The following is an 18,679-nucleotide window of genomic DNA, read 5'->3' on the forward strand; positions in this document are numbered from 1 at the left end:
TACAATGTGCATAATCCACCAACCCTTCCTCACTGGCTGACAAATACAGCTACGCCATCAAAATCAATCAAGTGACTGCTTTTTATTTGTTAAGAATTCCTTTGTTAATTTGACATAGCCATGCTTTGACTGGAGGTGATTGATATGCCAGCTCTACTTTACCTCTTATGTCTGTTGATGGAATTTGACTAGTCACAGTGTTTACACGAATGCAGTCTTACTGCTTTTTATACTGGCCTGTATACAAATGTATGGCAAGGGAATTGGACGAAACTATTGAAGGGGGGGGGGGGGGACATGCCCTAGGGCCCCCCCTGGAAACTTCATTGATTAACTACCTTTACATTTTTGCTAAGAACCATCCTGAATCCTATAAAAAACCAAAATAGTGCAGAAAACCAGTTGTAATTTTCCAAAAACTTTAAGGACATCAATCCCTAAATTCAAAGGGGCTGGGCTTTCCCCTTCTCAATCCTGTTAAATCCTCTTCTGGTGAACTTTGAAAGGCTTGGGAGAGTTAGCGTTTAATAAGCTTCATATGCCAATCTCACTTCTCCAAATTAAAGCAATATTTTGGGTTACATGTATTTGTCCTCCAACAGAAACCTTTTCCCCTGGAAGACGTCGGCCAAGTCATCCGTGGACCAAGTGGACGGCCCGCCGGCCAGCTCCGGATGGAAGCTCTTCAATCGCAGCCCAGCCAAGCACGCCGCCCAGCACCCCGCCCAGCACCCCGCCCAGCACCCCGACCCCTATGACAGCAACTACCCGCCCAAGGGCAAGACGCACCCGCCCACGCTGTCCCTGAACTGGAAGAAGAAGCAGGCTGGGATGCGACCGGCGACCTCCACCACAGCGCTAATCCTGGAGAACAGGCCTCAGTAAGTATAAATGGAGGGCTATAGACCTTTATCATGCTGCCACCATTTCAGTCATGTTCCCTGTATCAAATAACAGTACTGATTGATAATGTTTTTTGCGCAAAAGGAACCAGACTATTTTTCCTTGCAACCTCGCTTTGGTTACGTTGATTTGAATGGGGGAAAACCAAGATGGCCGCAACATGATAATGGTCTATATAACTGCAGTCTTGCTGAGTCATTTTTTTTCCTGGGTACCTCAACTATACTTGGATATAAAGTTGCATAGCAGGACCGTCAAGGCTTTGCTGACTGAGTCCTTTGAAATATGCATGTTTGGACACACAGCTGGCACAGAATTGTTTGCAACAGGACTCGTACTCAAGGTGGAGTCCTTTTGCTACTTGTCGTAAATTTTCACCTATGTAGAGTGGAACGCCGCTATAACGAACATCGTGGGATCCACAGAAATTGTTTGTAATAGCGATCGTTCGGTATAGCGATTTTAAGCCGATACTAACCAGCTTGTAGTTTTCACATATTAGTAGGTCTTCTTTTGACCATTGTTATAGTGGAGTGGCATATGCAAATCACGCACTGAGTTGCCAAACTTGTCCATTCATCTTTCTAATTCCGTAAGCAGAACTTCACCCTGTATGTCCTGGTAGTTACTGAAAGACGACTTTGAACACATGCAACTTTTGAATCATGTAATCACACAGTTTTTGAGCTTATATGGACGCTTTTCCTTTCTATTCCTTGGGGAAGTATTAGCCACTTGTCGCTCTTCTGTTGTCATTTTTCATCCAAATATGTGATGCGATCAAGCTAAAATGAGTCGTTTGTTGGGAACTCTCATTTGGAGATTCAGGCCCAAAAAGGGCCACTTTATCACATCACTTCATCACATCTCTTGGTGTTCAGACTTCCATAATTTTTGAACTAAAGTTGGTATCAGCATGCAGTTTTCACATCAACAATGCTGAGATTGTGCTCTTTTCAAAACTGTAGAATAAAAAAAATTAACCAGGGTCGACAAACGACTCATTTAGCTTGAATGCATCACATATGTTTGTATGTTTTGTACACAAAAATGGAGAGCCAATGATGATGTTCGGTATAGCCGAATGTTCAGTATAGCGATGTTCGGTATAGCGACGTTCCACTGTACTCCGTTAATTTCCTACCGATAATAAAAAGTCTACATGTTTGGACCACTTTGTCTAGTTTCTTAGGTTTAATTCCTACCATACCAGTTCAGACACTTATTTATGCCCAGATTGGTTCCTTCAGCCATATTCTCTAAAAAAATCCAAGTGCAGACACTGGTAAAAATTACCTATTCTGCTTTCACCATTAGTCCAGTGCGAACACGGCTTTTGTTATTACCAAGAGGAAGATGTGGAGTACATAAATTTAATTGAATCAACCAGCAATTGGTTGTGCTTCAATATAATATTTATGGCTGTCTCACTCGCCCATACTTTATTCATAACACAGTTGGTATGTGCAGGTACACGTACAATACATGGATTATGTTATGCATGAAGTGATACAGACCGGTGTACACGTAGTGTGGGATTTGATTGCTGTACATGTATGCGTGACTGGGAACTGTCACAAAATGTAACACAGCTCATTCCATAATTGTGAAGTTAACCATATGTGACCAGCTCTGGTAAAAGGTGATGTCTGCGATGAACAATTTTTAAAGGGAAAATACAACATTTGCAATCATCAAAAAATAAAACTACCAAATCATTTTGAAATACCTTGCTGGACTGTTAGTGAATGACAGTGTAAAGCATCCTGTAAAATCATGGCACCTGGTATACTGTCATTTTCAAGAAAAGTGGTATTTTTGTATCAATTTCCAACGCTGGTCGGCCGACCAGCGTTGGAAAAAACTGGCTTTTTTTTCAAATACTGGCCCCAATTGACCATCGCACTTGTTTGCAGTCGATTACACACCTATGAACGGGTACAAGCCAGCTAGACTGGTTCCCTGACCTTACAATTCCCCAATGTATGTAAACTGCTCTGTTTCTTCTTATATGGAGTCAGGGAACCAGACTACAGGCAAATGATTGTTTTTCTTGGTTTTTATAGCATTTTCGAACCCAAAACCTCAAAAAAGTCAGTGTAACTATATTTGCTATATACTTCCAACCCCCCAATTCCATCCATTTCTGAAAATTACAGCAAAAGCAAATGATGTATATTCCCTTTAAATGTATGAAAACTATTTGACATCCCTTTTTGGTTAATTTTATGGAAAAGTGCACTTCTTGAATGAACATGTTAACAACTACAATATTGTGCCTGGAGCAGGGAGATTTTGCATTTCATTTCATGCTTGATTTCATTCATAAAATGTTCAATTCATTTTTTTTTTTCATAATGTCTTTTCCAGACACCTCCCGGCCAAGAATCCTGACGAAGAACAAAAGCACAAAGAGCAATATGAAGAGATGGTCAAAGGAGCCAAGCAGAAAGGTATGATGAATCCTCGTTCTGTAAATTTAGGGTCCAATGTGCGACCTTTTTCCTGTCCCTGTTACCTTGGTACTTGGTCATTTGTCATTCAAGTATCATTAAGAATGACTTCAAATGATTATTTTAATTTGTTGGGTAGGTAGTTTACTATTCATAATCACTCATTAAAGCTATAGTCCATCATTTGCAGCCATCCAAAAAGTAACTGGCGTAATTATTGTTGAAAAACAAACTTGGTTGAAAGATAGTACGGGAACTAAACTCCCTGTGAAATTATTCTTTCTGGGAAGGTGTCATTTTGAAGTAATCAACGAAAGAAGGCATTTCCAATGGTGCCTCTTAAGAAGCACCGTAGGAAAATTTAAATTAGTAGTTCGTTTTTTTATTCAACGCAGCACGCACAAGTATTGGAATGACGCACACGCGCGCGCGGTTGTTGTAATTCGTTGGATCAGTGCGCGACGTCGCGTATAGCTGCAATTCAAAACAATTCAAAACATGATTCAGTAACTTTTGATTTGAAATTGAGATCTTAGAATGCTGTTTTTCTCGGAATGTACAGCTGGAGCTTAGCTGAAACTTCATCAGGTTAGTTGCTCAGTATCCTTCATTAGATTTTGAACTCTTTTGTTGCTTCAAACGAACAAAATGCACAAATTACAAATGATGGACTGTAGCTGTAAAGGACGACTGCATTAAGGCGTGCATCAGAATGATAAAACCTGTAACAGGGACGGGAACAAAAGTGGACCTCAAATTTATAGAATGACTACGTAACTCTATATACAAAAATCCCCTTGGAGGAAATAACGAATTGCGAAATGTTGAATTGCGAAAGGAATGATATGATCAAAAAGTCCCTCTTCATGTAGTTGTGTTGCACAAAGTTTTGATTAAAGATTGTGTGTCTTGATTTGCCGTTTCACTCAACAGCTTACAACCACCACCATTTTCAGACATTCTCTTCTAAACAAATCCACTCCGAAACTGTTCTTTTTAACCCTAACCCCCTAGGCCCTTTCGGCTAGGAACCATCTTCAGTCCTGCAAAATCCGCCTATTGCCACCATGTAAAAATTGGATTCAGCCTCAATCCTCCAAAATCATCCGTTATTTCTTGAATTTGTTCAGTGGAGGGTTGACCCTTGCCTCAATCCTTCAAAATCCTCCAACAATCACCATTAATGGGTTCAGGCAGTGCCGATGACATTCAGAAGCAGTGCGGATGATATCGAGCATAATGCAGGGCTCAATTATGCATGGCTGAACATAAACAATGCCAGGTACTGCCTACAAACTCGACACAATGCATCCTCCAAAATCAAAAGACACTTTTTAACATTCAGCCTCAATCCTCCAAAATCCTCCAAAACTGCCTGGAGGATTTTGGAGGATTGAGGTACCGGTAGATTAGGGTTAATGAATGGCTACGCATTTCTGCTATCAACCCTAACCGCCCTGAATCCTTCAAAATCCTCTTTGCCAAAGTGGAGGAATTTGGAAGATTGAGGTTACATGGCAAAAGTGCGTTACTGATTTCGTAGGATGCACTTTGTCAAGGTCTTGGGCCGGACTTTGTGTTGTTTTAGCTCAGCCATGCATAAATATTGGCCTGGATTATGCTTGAAATCTGCCATACTGCTCCAGGATGTCACTGGCCAAGCCTCAACATATTGACAGTCACTGCCGCAGGATTTTGCAGGATTCAGGCCGTGGTCACCCCTCCACGGTCAATATTCAAGAAATAATGGAGAAATTTGCAGGATGGAGGCTATATGCTATTTTTCCATGAGGCCAATTGGAGGATTTTGCAGGATTGAGGCTACATCCTAGCAAACAGGCCTAGGGAGTTAGGGTTATATGTCATCAAGATTGGCCAGTCGTTTGATACTTTGGCAAATGAAATTGAGTTTAAACATTGGAAACTCCCAATCACATTATTTTGCAACTTACAGAAATCAAGGTGTACAAGCAACAGATGAAGAAGTTAGCCAAGCAGCTCAAGTACGAAGAAGGGATCAAGACGCTTCTCCACGTTTGGCAGACTGACCTCCTAAAGAACTGGGATCACTCGTAAGTAATGAAGTCTTTGGTAGAGATTCTTCCCAATGTTGTCATGACTTTTTTTTATTAGATACATTGTTTTTGCATCTTCAACTCTCTAAATTCTCGTGGTATTTTTTTCTTGCATCGTACTCTAGCTCTGTACGCAACCAATAATACATTCCATATACTTCAACCCATATTCCCTGTACTGCCCAAAACCGCCCTGCCTGTTCAGCCTGTACTAACACCCTTAAAAGCCCAAGAACTCTCTGGTTTTAATGGATTCATTGGCGAATAAATACAATGTAACACAATGTAGTACAGGTCTGAAGGATTAAATTTCAAGATTCATCAAGTCCCGTGTACAATAATATTGGCTTGGTGCAACTGTCAATAATTCCTACAACATCGTCCAAAAGAAAATACACTGCCGGGCTAAGACAAATACTCAGTGCCTGTTGTAGTGTGCAACCACACACATAATAGGGAGTTTATGTGCTTAATGTGTACGGCAACTAAGTTTGCGTTCCCATTCGTGTACACAAAAAGGAACTTAAGCAGGCATTTCATAGAATGTGTGTACGCCAATCTTTTTAAAAACATTGAAATGTACTTATGTTTTAATGAGATATTTGTCTCAAGCCTATTGATTAGGACTCGTGTATGCTACTGTGCATCGGGAGTCCTGTTTATTACGTCACGATTTACTGTGTTTTGTTTGCTGCCCGCAACGACGACATTTACACAGTTGCATGTTCGGGTCGAAACTGGACCTTAAAAACAGCTCTCAAAAGTACCTTTTGTACTCATTTCATGACAGAAACAATAGTCATTTTTATTTCATCACACCTTAGGCTACATATACCCGAAAAATGACGGAAATGTCTTCGAGCATTCCACATCCTCTTTAACATTTTGCGTGCGCGAACCGTCACGTGCACGGGATGTTTTCCCGTCCATGGGGCTCTCGAAAGTTGTCAAAAAGCACCCGATCTTGTTCGCACACAGAGTGAATTGACCTTTTGACCCATGCCTTTTCAGGAGGCAACTGAACATCTAACATCCTATTTTCAGCAGTTCTTTTGTTCATTTGCCTACATGTACATTTATGTTTTCCTTCTGTATATTTTGGAGGTGCCTCAATTTTAACGAGACATGTGCATATTTTAGCCTGCTACATGTAAATGTGTCATGAATCGGAGCCACAAACACAGCAGTGATTCTGTAAAAGTTGTGAATACCCCTAAAAGAGTTAAAACATTTTTTAATGAAGACATGAGACAAATTCTCATCACCTCTCTTGCCTCTCTCGGCAGGAAAACCAACAAGAAGACGAGGGAGATGTGGTGGCAGGGCATCCCGCCCAGCATCCGGGGCCGGGTCTGGATGCTGGCCATCGGCAACGAGCTCAACATCACCCCGGAGCTGTTTGAAATCTTCCTGGCCCGAGCCAAGGACCTCATCAAAGTCTTCAACGAGCCTGACACCGAGGACTCTGAGGAAGGTGGGGCCTTGAAACAACAACTGCCAATCATATCACTGTTACTCATGATCAGTATTTGCATATCAGACCTATTAGATGTTTATTGGTTGGAGAAAAAGCGGGTGAATGAATATTCATGAAAAATGGAAATCTGTGGCCAGTTGATCTTGTGTATTAACATGAGGTATTGTGCATTTACAAACGATCAATCTTATCACCAGCACACTATGTTATTCTTGATATCATTTGGATAGTAGTCACATTGAAATTGTATTGGCTGAAAAAGTAAAAAGAAATTTAATAAATACATTTACCCTAACCTTCCCAAATCCTCAAAAAATCCTCTTTGCAAAATGGAGCATTTTGCAAGATTGAGGCTATATGGCAAAAATGTGTGGCTGATTTTGGAGGATGCACTGTGTCAAGGTCCAGTGGACTGGACCATGTGTTGTTTATGCTCAGCCGTGCATAAATTTAGGCCTAGATTATACTTAAAATCCTCCGTACTGCTTCAGGATGTCACTGGCTCTGCCTCAACATATTGACAGTGATTGCTGGAGGATTTTGCAGGATTGAGGCAGTGGTCACCCCTCCAAGCACCACATTCAAGAAATAATGGAGGATTTTGCAGGATTGAGGCTGCATCCTAGAAAAAAACAATGCCTAAAGAGTTGGGGTTAATATTTGTAGAGACATAGAAATCTATTTCCTATTGGTCTTGTGTATTGTACGCAAATTCAGGTGCCTAATTCTACAGATTAAGTGCCCTAAATAGTTATTGTGTCCATGGGCAAGATACTTTGTCAGCATTTGGTTCTGCACACTTAAGAGTAAAATGGATACTTGTATGGGATGTAGAGGATATGAAGACCACTGAGGCAAATCCGGATAAAAAGTGGTTTATGTAGAATATTTTCAGAACTCTACATTGGTGCTTGAATGTGCTTGTTGTTTATTGTAACAGATCTTCAATATATATATCCGTTCTCATATTCAGAATTAAGCAATACCAACGCTTTGTCACATATTTGGAGTAAGGTTTTCCGTTTAATCATATATGCCAAGTGACTTGGACATTTTGTTATTAGTGCTGTTGTTAGTCATATTTGGTTTTTCTTTTTCCCCACCAGTTCATGAGGCCAGCAGAGAAGACAGCGTGGACGTGATACGACTGGATGTTTCCCGGACGTTCCCGCATCTGTGTATATATCAAAAGGTAAGATACCACTCTTTGTCCATCAACTGATCGATCAAAATCACTTACATTCCTTGATTTCTTCTAAGTGACGGCAAGCCAGAAGAAATAAGTTAATCCAAGTAACGTTTTGATAATAATTTGGTAGGTTACTTTTGGGATAAATGCAAATTATCCTATTGCGAACACTAAGTTTTGTACATGTAACCCGAATACATTTAAATTTGACATGCCACACCTCCTTTTTTTATTACAGAACAATAAAAGTTTGCCCTTTAACTAGGTTTGTATTTCTTCTACTGCAGGGTGGTCCCTACTTCGACCGTCTTCATAGTGTGTTAGGTGCATATGCATGCTACAGGCCAGATATTGGTTATGTAAGTAGAAAGATGTTTTGTATTCCATCATCTTTGTCCTCTCTAACAGCAGCATCATAAATACCTAAGACAGTTTATCAATTCCTATTGGTTGAGAGCCCGTCACAAAGGTGGTTTTGACCTCCATTAAAGCACTGCTGCGTTCTGCGCCACATGGCGCAAGACGCGCAGTGGGCCAATTTAAATATGAGGGGATTTGTAGCACCTTGGGCGCAAGGCACATACCATAGACATGGCTAGAGGGGTGTTTCACAAAACATGAGCTAAAATTGTTGAACAAAGTTGTTGGAAATTTTTGAATTTTGACTTGTTTTGACTTTTTGATGAAAGGTATTTATGAATGGATATGTGCTTGTTTAAAACTGGCCAGGCACATAATTATTTGGGGTGGGTTGCTGTGGTCCAATTGTTACGGCGTTCGACTCGTGTGCCGTGGTACATGGGTTTGAATCCTGACAGTGGGAACATGGTGCTTGTGCTCTTAAGCAAGGCACTTTACCATTATTGCTTCGTCCTCCGGATAGGACGTGAAGCTGTAGGTCCCGTGTGTTGTGTAATGCACGTTAAAGAACCCAGTAACACTTATCGCTAAGAGAAGGGGTTTGGTCCAGTGTTTTTGGCAGTGGCTGCTTAATGCGCTGCAGCACCTTGTAAACCCTTATAAGGTGCTACATAATGGGTCTCGTATTTCTCATAGACTTCTACCTGTTTTTAATAATAGACATAATTACCAGCGCCTTGAGTACCTAATTGTTGGTAGATACGTGCGCTATATAAGACTCCGGTATTATTATTATTATATTATATTCCCTTTAACTGCCTTATTGCAATCTTTTGTGACACACACCATTTTTTGTTGATACATGAAGTATCATCAAACTAGAATGTAACTTATTCCACCTTTGGTGCCATAAATGGCAAATAAACAAGACATACTATTAATCTCAAGATCTGTTTCCTCTCTACCAGGTTCAAGGGATGTCGTTCATCGCCGCAGTATTTCTCCTGTATCTGGAACCGGCTGATGCGTTTTGTTGTTTTGCCAACGTTCTCAACAAGTCATGCCAACTTGCCTTCTTCCGGCTTGACCAGCCCGTGGTATGTCAACATTAACCCTAACCCCCTAGACCCTCTGGCTAGGATGCAACCTCAATCCTGCAAAATCCTTCAATTGCCACCAAGAAAAATTGGATTCAGTCTCAATCCTCCAAAATCATCCGTTATTTCTTGAATTTAGTCTGTGGAGGGTGACCACTGCCTCAGTCCTCCAAACTCCTCTGCCAATAAGTGCTATGGTTTGAGGCAGTGGGAATGGCGTTTAGAAGCAGTGCGGATGAAATATGAGAAAAACACAGGGCTGATTTATGCATGGCTGAACATAACCAATGCAGGATATGGCCTACTGGCTTGACATAATGCATCCTCCAAAAAAAAAAGCGATACATCTTTGCCATTTATCCTCAATCCTCTAAAATCATTCAAAACCGGCAGGAAAATTTTTGAGGATTGAGGAGGGTTAGGGTTAAGGGCCAATTTCTGATCTTTTTCTAACATTTTCTGCTTTGCTGCGTCGTGAAATAGGCCTTAGAGGCCAGTGCAGTCGCACTACCTAATCTTAGATAAAAAGTTGACCCGATAGAAGGCGCCTACTGAATCTCAATGTCAAGACGAAGTCTTGTTTTGCGTAATTAATCGACAGACCTGAACGCTTGTATGCAAGTGGGTATTCCATAGACTATGGTAACCGCTGCCAGTCTTGAGTTTATGAAAACAGCCTATTCCAACTTAAACCCACTCAAAACACTGCTTCTTCCTACCCAGAGTGTTCCATGTTCAGAAATGGAGCATTATCAAAGAAGCAACAACATTCCAAGTGTTGAGAATATCTATATTCTCACTAGACGAAGCCTAGCAGACTTTTGACAGGTATTGATTTTTGTTTAACCTGATTTTCAGATGCAGTCTTATTTTGATACCTACGAGGAATATTTTGAGGATAACCTTCCTGATCTGTACAACCACTTCAAGAGCCAGTGCCTTACTCCAGACCTGTACATCATTGACTGGTGAGTTTACTCAAATCACAACGTCCAGTCAATGCAAGTTGTAGCCTTGGTCAAGGCGTTCGATGACAGTGTCCGATGATCGATGGTCTGCAGCTAAAATAAACAGTAGTCGCTCTGTATGCAGTCGCTTGGAATAACCGTACGCCTTGGCTTATGTATTTCTTTATTTTGTCGCTGGATTTTCAGCGATGATCCCTTATGCCAATAAAGATGAGATTATCATTCAGTACTTGGTCGTTGAGGCTCATATTTTACATGGATAGAGAGCTGGATATTATGGTTACACTCTCCAACAAGTTTGGAGTCTGCAGACTAATATAACTTGATATAAACCCAGTGATAAAATAAAAAATTGCCCGAAAAAGATAGGCCATCATGACCTTTGTTCCAAGGCGTTCGACCAGCACCAACTGATTTGCATATATTGTAGCCTAGCCAGTTAAGGTCGCTGTTCTCGCTTCGTACAGTACGTGGGAGTGTAAAGTGCGCGGCTACTGCATATGTTAGTGGCCAACCATCGATTATCGGACACTATCGTCGAATACCTTGACCAAGGCTAAGCAAGTTGAGGCTTTGCATTATGAAGTGTACAGGAAAAAAGCAAACCTGGTTCTGAAACAGACCTGAGGTAGAAATACATGTGGTGCTTCTCAGAGTTGCTTTTGGGATAAATGCAGATGATCTAAGTCTAGGGGCCCACCTGAGAAAGTCTGTGATTTTGTTCTCAAGAATTCTCAGACAACACTGAGGATACAGCGTTTCTGAAACTGTAACCAAACCAATATTGACAATTTTTGACATCGTATGTTGAGTAAATTATGTTTAAGTTGTGGTTCCAATATCTCTTATATTTTCCTTTTTGTCTGCTCTCCTACGTCTCGCAGGATGTACACTCTGTACACCAAGTCTCTACCCTTGGATGTCGCCTGTCGCTTTCTAGACATCTTCTTCAGAGATGGCGAGGAGTTCATCTTCCGCACAGCGCTAGGTAAGACGGTTCTCAAATTGCTCCCAGTTTCAAGTGTTACACATCCTTTTCAATTTGCTGCTCTGAGCCAATGAGAGCAGTGAACAATGCCACAGTTGTATCCTGCTGCGGACTACAGACTCTGAGGCAGTTTGGCCTTGAGACTTTTGACCTGATGGATCTTGCTATCTGAGCAGGCTTGTCATTTTGAGGGTTTCTAGCCAAAATACCCTAGGGAATATGTTTAATTGCTCTTTTGCTGGCAAAAAGAATGTTATTCACTTGTTAATGAGACTGCCAAAAATAAATCTGCCAACTTCTAAATATGGAATAATTACTTAATAAATTTCAAATTACTTGAAGCCTGAAAAGAAATCAGGTGAATCTGTTTTGTGTATTCAGAGGTGCAAAATCAGCCAAATACAAATTCCTTTCTCAAAGGGTTGCAGACCCCCAAAAAGGGGGGGGGGGGTGATTAAAATGAAACATACAAGTGGAAAATGTGTGAAGAGAAAATATAATTAATTTGCTGAAGAGCACTGGAGGATCATTCAGAATCCTCCAAATTCCGCCAGGATTTTTACTTTTCATGGGGTTCGATGCCCCTGGTGGATTTTCCAGTTTGGGCCCTTCCCGTGAAGTACTCTAGATAAAGCAGGATCTCTGCTTTAATCGTCAGCTTATCTGTAGCTTAAAGATATATTCTCCGTGCTATATTTGCTAGCAATAAAAAAGTTGTTCTCTTTTGAATAAGGCATCGAACGAAAAAATCCACCCACGTTTAGTTTTTGAATTATTTCTTCACAAAATTCAAATTATTAGCTGCCAGACAATAATTCGGTTCTCGCAGGGTGGGTTCATTTGTGCGCAAAATTAAAGCCCTTTTTCAGGGATATACAGATGCCCAGTATTGAGAAAAGTAATGTTTTCCCCGTAAAACAAAACATACAAACTGAAATTTTTTTGAGGAACATGAGGTACACGTCTTTAAATTGCTCATATAAAAGTTGCAAACATTAATTGAATTAAACAAAGCTAACCATCATTCTGGAAAATTTCACACTTCATCCTGTTCTTCGTTTCTCCCCAAATTCCCTCCTCCCACCTCCTCCAGGCATCCTGCATCTCTACGAGGACATCCTCATCTCCTTGGAGTTCATCCAGCTGGCCCAGTTCCTGACCAAGCTGCCGGAGGACATCCAGTGTGATCAACTCTTCAAGAGCATCGAGGTCGTCGACATGCACCAGAAGAAGTTCAGCCAGGTCCTGGCCGTCCACCTGGCCAACAACAGCCACAGTTAAAACAAGGGGTATGCATTCGTTCCAGCGGCCGACACGCTAATGGAGTAAAGTCTGTCACAAGCCAATATAGCCTATCAGGCCAGAATTGTTTTCTTGTTCCTTGGTATGAAGGAAGAGAATATATCTCTTCCCCTGGATAGGATACCAGTCACATGTTACTCCCCAGCTAATGGCAGTACCCAGTTGTACTCCTGGGTGGAGAGTGGCAAGTTGGGGTAAAGTGGCTTGCCCAAGGACACCACATATGGATGGACATCATCATCATCGTTGGTTTTAAGGCCGTTGTCCAGTCTGTTCTGGGTTGACCTGCTTTCTCCCTGTGGCTCCTCTCCACTTGGCCCTGTCCGTTGCGTCCCTCACATTGACTCCAAGCAGTCGCATGTCAGCTGACACAGAGCTCTGCCTCTTTGCCGTGGTCGGCCAATGGGTGTGGGCCCATCCGCAACTATTTTAGTACACCTCTTGACATATTTTTGACAATTCAGAGCAGATCTTCCAATTTCCACAATTATAGATCTGGTTTTAATGACAAAACTAAAATCACAAGTGGAGCAGAAATATTCTCCCACATGAGCACATATATACCCCACTTATATGTTTGGGTTTTGCCTCCATTTTCAGCCCCCCCCTTCCGTAAATGCTGGATCCGCCACTGTCATTTGAGACTGGATGACCTGTGATGATGTTATTAAACTCAGAGGAATTATCTTTAAATCAGTTATCTTGTCACAGGCTTCATATACAGTATTTAGAAGAGGCTTCAATTTTTTTTAATTGTAATGATGCCAAAAACGTTCCTCATAATTAAAGTCTGAGTACGATGCTTGGCCAATGCAAGAAAATGTTTTGCGTTTTTGTTTTTTTTGCAAAACTTGTCAAACATTGAAAAAACAAATCATTCCTTTTTGGTATATTTAAAATTAGTCCTTTATGGGAATGAGTGTCGACACATGTTGTAAACGGCACACAATTAACCCTTTTTTAAGCAAGAAATGAAATTTTGTTGTATATACAATGTAATAAAATATGAGACAATAGATTCCGTAAATTATGGTAATTGCTCTTTGAGTGACTAAGTACAGACCAAAATAATATAGAGGTATATCAATGGAGATGAATGAATTTCTATTCTACATATTATTCTAGAAAAGCAGCTAATAAAATTAATGCTTGTTTTCATTCTCGCCCCATAGCGCAGGATGACAGTAATTTTTATAATCCATTTATGGTTAGTATCCATAGAAACCCTTTATATTCCTTTTCTTTTTTGTTTCCTGATTCATAACAACAAAAAAGTTTCATGTAAAATTTTATATAAACCACTACAACACAAAGGTATGCATTATATTATAAAAAATAATAATTTATATATCGTATCAACTTGTACATAGTGTAAAAGAAATGAAAAACAAAAATTGTGATACCGATAAAAGTAGCGCGAGTACGAAAAGGCACATTCTTTTAAAGGAACAAAACATAGTATGGCAATTTGTGCACGTTGTGTATATATTCTGATTATGTGGTATATTTTTTATGTGATATTCAGGATTAGCCTGTATGACGAATGCGGTGTGATGTACCATTCTGAAAAAGGCTCATTTCAAACGCAACAGCACAGGGCTAGTTTACATCATAATATGCTCTTTTTTTTATGACGGCCCTTGGTTTCTTGTATCATATGCTATATGTATCGATCTTTTCAATGTATTATCTTAAAGTACCTAAGTTTTGTAGTAACAACCACTTCATTAACATTAATGATTATAGTGTTGTTTTCACGGCATTAGTTACTTTTAGGACCCCAGAATGAAAATGCATTAAATGTGTTTTGAACTTGCCTAAACAGCTGGCGAAGGCCAGATTTAATTGTTGATCACTGAAGGATTTTTTTTAAAGGGAAGTTAAGTTCGAGAACCACTCGGTTGACAACTGACCTATGAACAACATCAACTTCCCAAGGAAAAAATATCCTTCGGCGAAAATATAGAGGAGTCCTAAAAGTAACTAATTCCATTTTCACCTTACAATCCTCTCAGCAATGTTTACTTTGTCATTTATATGTGCATCAAAAAGATTCCTACCCTATTCCAAATTGTGATTTATTCAATTTTGTATATTCCAACTTCACGAGATTGGAGGCTTTTCTTTTCGGGATAACACTTCACCATTATGCGAAATTGAAAAAAAAATACCTCCTTTTGAATACGTGAAAATTGAAGAAAATATTCACATTTTCTTTTTGATTTCCGCACGGAACGCCCATGGGTCATCATTAACCCCATAGAGTTGTGTATACTTTTATCTGATGTGTTCATCCCGAAGTGAAATTGTCAAATCCTGACTTGTACGGAATGATACGCAAAGGCCTACCGGTATTATAGCCAAACTGTGTAACGCATGTGACCAAGCGAAAATCTATTTTATCTTCTTGCGAGATAAAAGAGAAAAACAGATGACAATCGAGGTGTTCTAATTAGTACAAAACATTTTGTCATCCTCATCCCATATTTTCGGTTCGGGGAGAAGAAATTTTAAAAGTTTATTGGCGTAACTGTACTGTATATTATAAATTGAGATTAGCGAGCGATTTGTATTTTGTATACCGTAACCAATCACTCAAAATGTGTCATCGAAAATGAGCATAACAATCGAAGACATTGTTTATGACAATTAACAGCTCAGGCTTAAAATAATATCAGGATTCTATCCCCGTCGTGGGTGATATCAACTGATTTCCAAAATATGTATTTGCGGGAATGATTTTATGATTGACTCGAAAATGTGAATCTACGGACAAAGGATAATTGTTTTAAATGGTCAAGCCGTATAGATGGTTCAAATTTTGTTGAGGAAAAAATGAAGACATCTTGCAGTTTCCAAGTCTCAACCGCACTGTAAATCGAACGTTAATCACTACACACTGATATTTTATCAATTAGGCCTACTTAACTTTTGTTTTAGTATTTGCAGACTTTGCCTGGATTCGGTGTCATTCAGAATTTGGGCGGGACATTTAGTTGACGCGCACCGTTCCTTGTGTGTGACGCACGTACGTACACCAGGGAATTTGTACTATGTACACGCAGTGGTACGGCCGCGCCTAGCGGCAAAATTTCAGTCAGGCAAGATGGCGTCGGTCAGTCACCCCCAACTGTACTTTCTTTGCCGGTGAGGGGGTACTTGTGAACGGAGCGGATAGTGAACGACAGTAGGTCCTCTCGACTTTTCGGCTAGTTTGCAATTGTCACGCAAGTCGTCTTACGACCACAGAAAACTGGTCAAAATGTTGAGAATCTGGTTACAAGCTGTCAGTTCAAATCGATTCTGGTACTTTCAGTTGTGTGCGTAAAAGTTTTGGTCGGGGATAACTCTCAAACGCAGGCTGTGTTACTCCGCTTTTTTGTACCCTCACCGGGAGTTTTAAAGTTCGATGAAACATTGTTTAATGTTGGCTGTGATTACCTTCATCGAACGCACGCTAGTCGACGATGGCTGGACTTTCCAGATGACCTTTTTTGATCCGGCTGATCGAGGTCAGCTGCTTCGCTGGTTACCAGCGAACTATGGTTAAATGTGGTTAGACCTCGCCTGAACTTGCTCTATGGTGACGTTTGACAGTAATCGACTTGCAGATCTAGGGACCGGGCGACTGTAAACATTAGCGCGCAGTCGCGAGGTGCATCACAACACCACCACAAGTAACCAATAGTCCTTGCTCGAACTCGTTCCATCCTAAAAGCTAAAACTGAATTCTAGCACGTCTTACCGAGAATTGGTCTTCACGAAATTGCTTCTTTATTCCCGTGGCTGAATGACATTGTATTATTTCTTTGGCCAGAGGCAGAATCTATGGTTTCTTGTCGTTCGTATATTTTGTTTTTATATTTGGATAATAAATTGTTAGTTAAAATTGTAAAAAAAAAAAAGCAAAACGATGTGAATTTGAAGTCGCACAGTCAGTGGGGCCCTTTTGTCCATGTAGTGTAATCAGTGCATTATGTACAAACAGTAATTTTTGTATGTCGCTCATTTATAAATATACAAACAATGAAAGGCACAAATTATAATGTACAGACAATATACAGATGGAATAAATATAAATGGTGCCATTGCATAACATACAGATTGTGTGAATGATTGTTTAATTTGCGTCACAGGGTTGTAATATCAGGATTTTTTCATGTGATTGTTTTTCCAAAAGTTTCTGGCGCAAAATATCAGCTCGCTGTTTGCTCGATATCTCTCACGAAACAAACGCTTTCCAGTTTTCTTTTGCAGATGTGACGAGTGGTCGAAATGAGAATATTTTGACCAAGAATTTTGGAAAGGAAATACAATTTTTCTTTATTCTTTGAATGAGTGTGGATCGACTTTTTATTTCCTACGCAAAAGTTTTGTTGCCGATTTCTTTCCATAACTGACCTGTGAAAGTACATGCTAAAATGTTTGAAATTTTCGGGTTTTTTTAGGCAAAGTAGACCTTGGAAGTTGCTGCTGATGAATATTTCGATTATTTCAAACCGATTATTAGGAGCAAGCTTCTGCTTTGTTCCTAGCGTGTTGTGTGGGATCTTACGTCAATAAATGTCAAAGCGTGGGCGGAGCTTAGGCTGCACCGACCCCACATTCATCTCAACAATGCGAGCCGGATGCCCACCGGTCATGTCCCCGGCCCACCGTATGAGACGGGCTCTTGATTTCGATAGCTTAATGGATCTGAATACTTGTCGACCTTCAAATGTCGGAGAGCTTCTAAAATTTCCCTGTATAGTCACGGTGGTTTTAAAAGTCACTTGTTTGGGGGTACAACAATAATTGGTGCGACACTTGGAAATGGAATTAAATTTGTAACATTTTTTAACGACAAAAACAGATGAATGTGCTTTGAACAAGGTTTACATCACGTTGCTCTTACAACCGATTTGTTGTGCTGCTTAAATCGGACATGAGAAATCGGAAAACCTTTCCCGGCATAGCAAGCTAGCGAAGTCACGCTTTAAATCAAGTGTGTTCCAAGCGCACGCAACCCTCGTCTCGGATTGATCGCCCCCATCTAATGTCTCTTCAACCGCTCTTTCGAGGCAAAGATCGGTACTAAACCTTCGTCTTGCCCTCTCCATCAACTCGGGGACGGCCATGATGGATTCAAGTACCAACAAGTAGTTTAGGGGAAGCTCAGCGCTGGAGGAGGCTTTGTAGTGATGGGGCTCCGTATGCCCTCGACTGATGACGGTAACATCGGATGGGATTCGCCATGCACGCATCCGGTTGCTGCCCCCTCCCCATTGACGTATCGTACGTGAGCACTCATGATGAGAGCTACGGGCAGTCTGTCATTCTTGAGCGGAAATGTCGTTGTGTGTGTGTGCGCGCACTTTTTGCTACAAACAGAACAAGGATTTGAAACTTATTCATTTGGGGTCGACACTCGGAGGTCGCTCTTAAAGGCAATGATAGGATCATCCGCTTTCACCCCAAAAGCCTGCCGATATCAGAAAGCTGACTTGGATTATTAAGGTCTAACTGGTACTAAACACCCCGTGAAATTATTCTGTCTGGCTTGCTGTCATTTAGAAGAAATCAAGAAATGTATGTGATTTCCAACGATCAGTCAATAGACCTTTTTTTTTGGAGCAAAAGAGTTAAAATGACGAAATTGTGTTTCGTGATCAAAAGGTTGTTCATGGTTTATTCACTTTTTTTTTCTCAAAAAGTGTGATATCCACCGAGCTGAAACTTCACCAGGACCGGTTAGGATTTCAACTCTTTTGTGGATTTTGCGTGGCTTTATTCTTTGAAACGAACAAAACGCATGAACAGCAATGATCCTATTATGCCTTTAATGGCAATGTATATTGGAGGGGTGTTTTTGCGATAATCATACGGCA

General features: G+C 40.5%; 1 protein-coding gene across 1 annotated transcript in view; it reads left to right on the plus strand.

The window, feature by feature from the left end:
• LOC119739737 (TBC1 domain family member 14-like) overlaps nucleotides 1–16,912 on the plus strand; it is a 33,065-nt gene extending 16,153 nt beyond the window's left edge. Inside the window, 10 exon segments of the mRNA XM_038214776.1 lie at nucleotides 603–881; nucleotides 3,274–3,356; nucleotides 5,311–5,428; nucleotides 6,718–6,905; nucleotides 8,015–8,100; nucleotides 8,385–8,456; nucleotides 9,426–9,554; nucleotides 10,413–10,522; nucleotides 11,407–11,510; nucleotides 12,604–16,912. Coding sequence (XP_038070704.1) covers nucleotides 603–881; nucleotides 3,274–3,356; nucleotides 5,311–5,428; nucleotides 6,718–6,905; nucleotides 8,015–8,100; nucleotides 8,385–8,456; nucleotides 9,426–9,554; nucleotides 10,413–10,522; nucleotides 11,407–11,510; nucleotides 12,604–12,791 — 1,357 coding nt within the window. The 3' untranslated portion in view covers nucleotides 12,792–16,912.
• The last annotated feature ends 1,767 nt before the right edge of the window (nucleotides 16,913–18,679 follow it).

Source organism: Patiria miniata, unplaced genomic scaffold (assembly GCF_015706575.1).
Source record: "Patiria miniata isolate m_02_andy unplaced genomic scaffold, ASM1570657v1 HiC_scaffold_4, whole genome shotgun sequence".
Classification (NCBI taxonomy): domain Eukaryota; kingdom Metazoa; phylum Echinodermata; class Asteroidea; order Valvatida; family Asterinidae; genus Patiria; species Patiria miniata.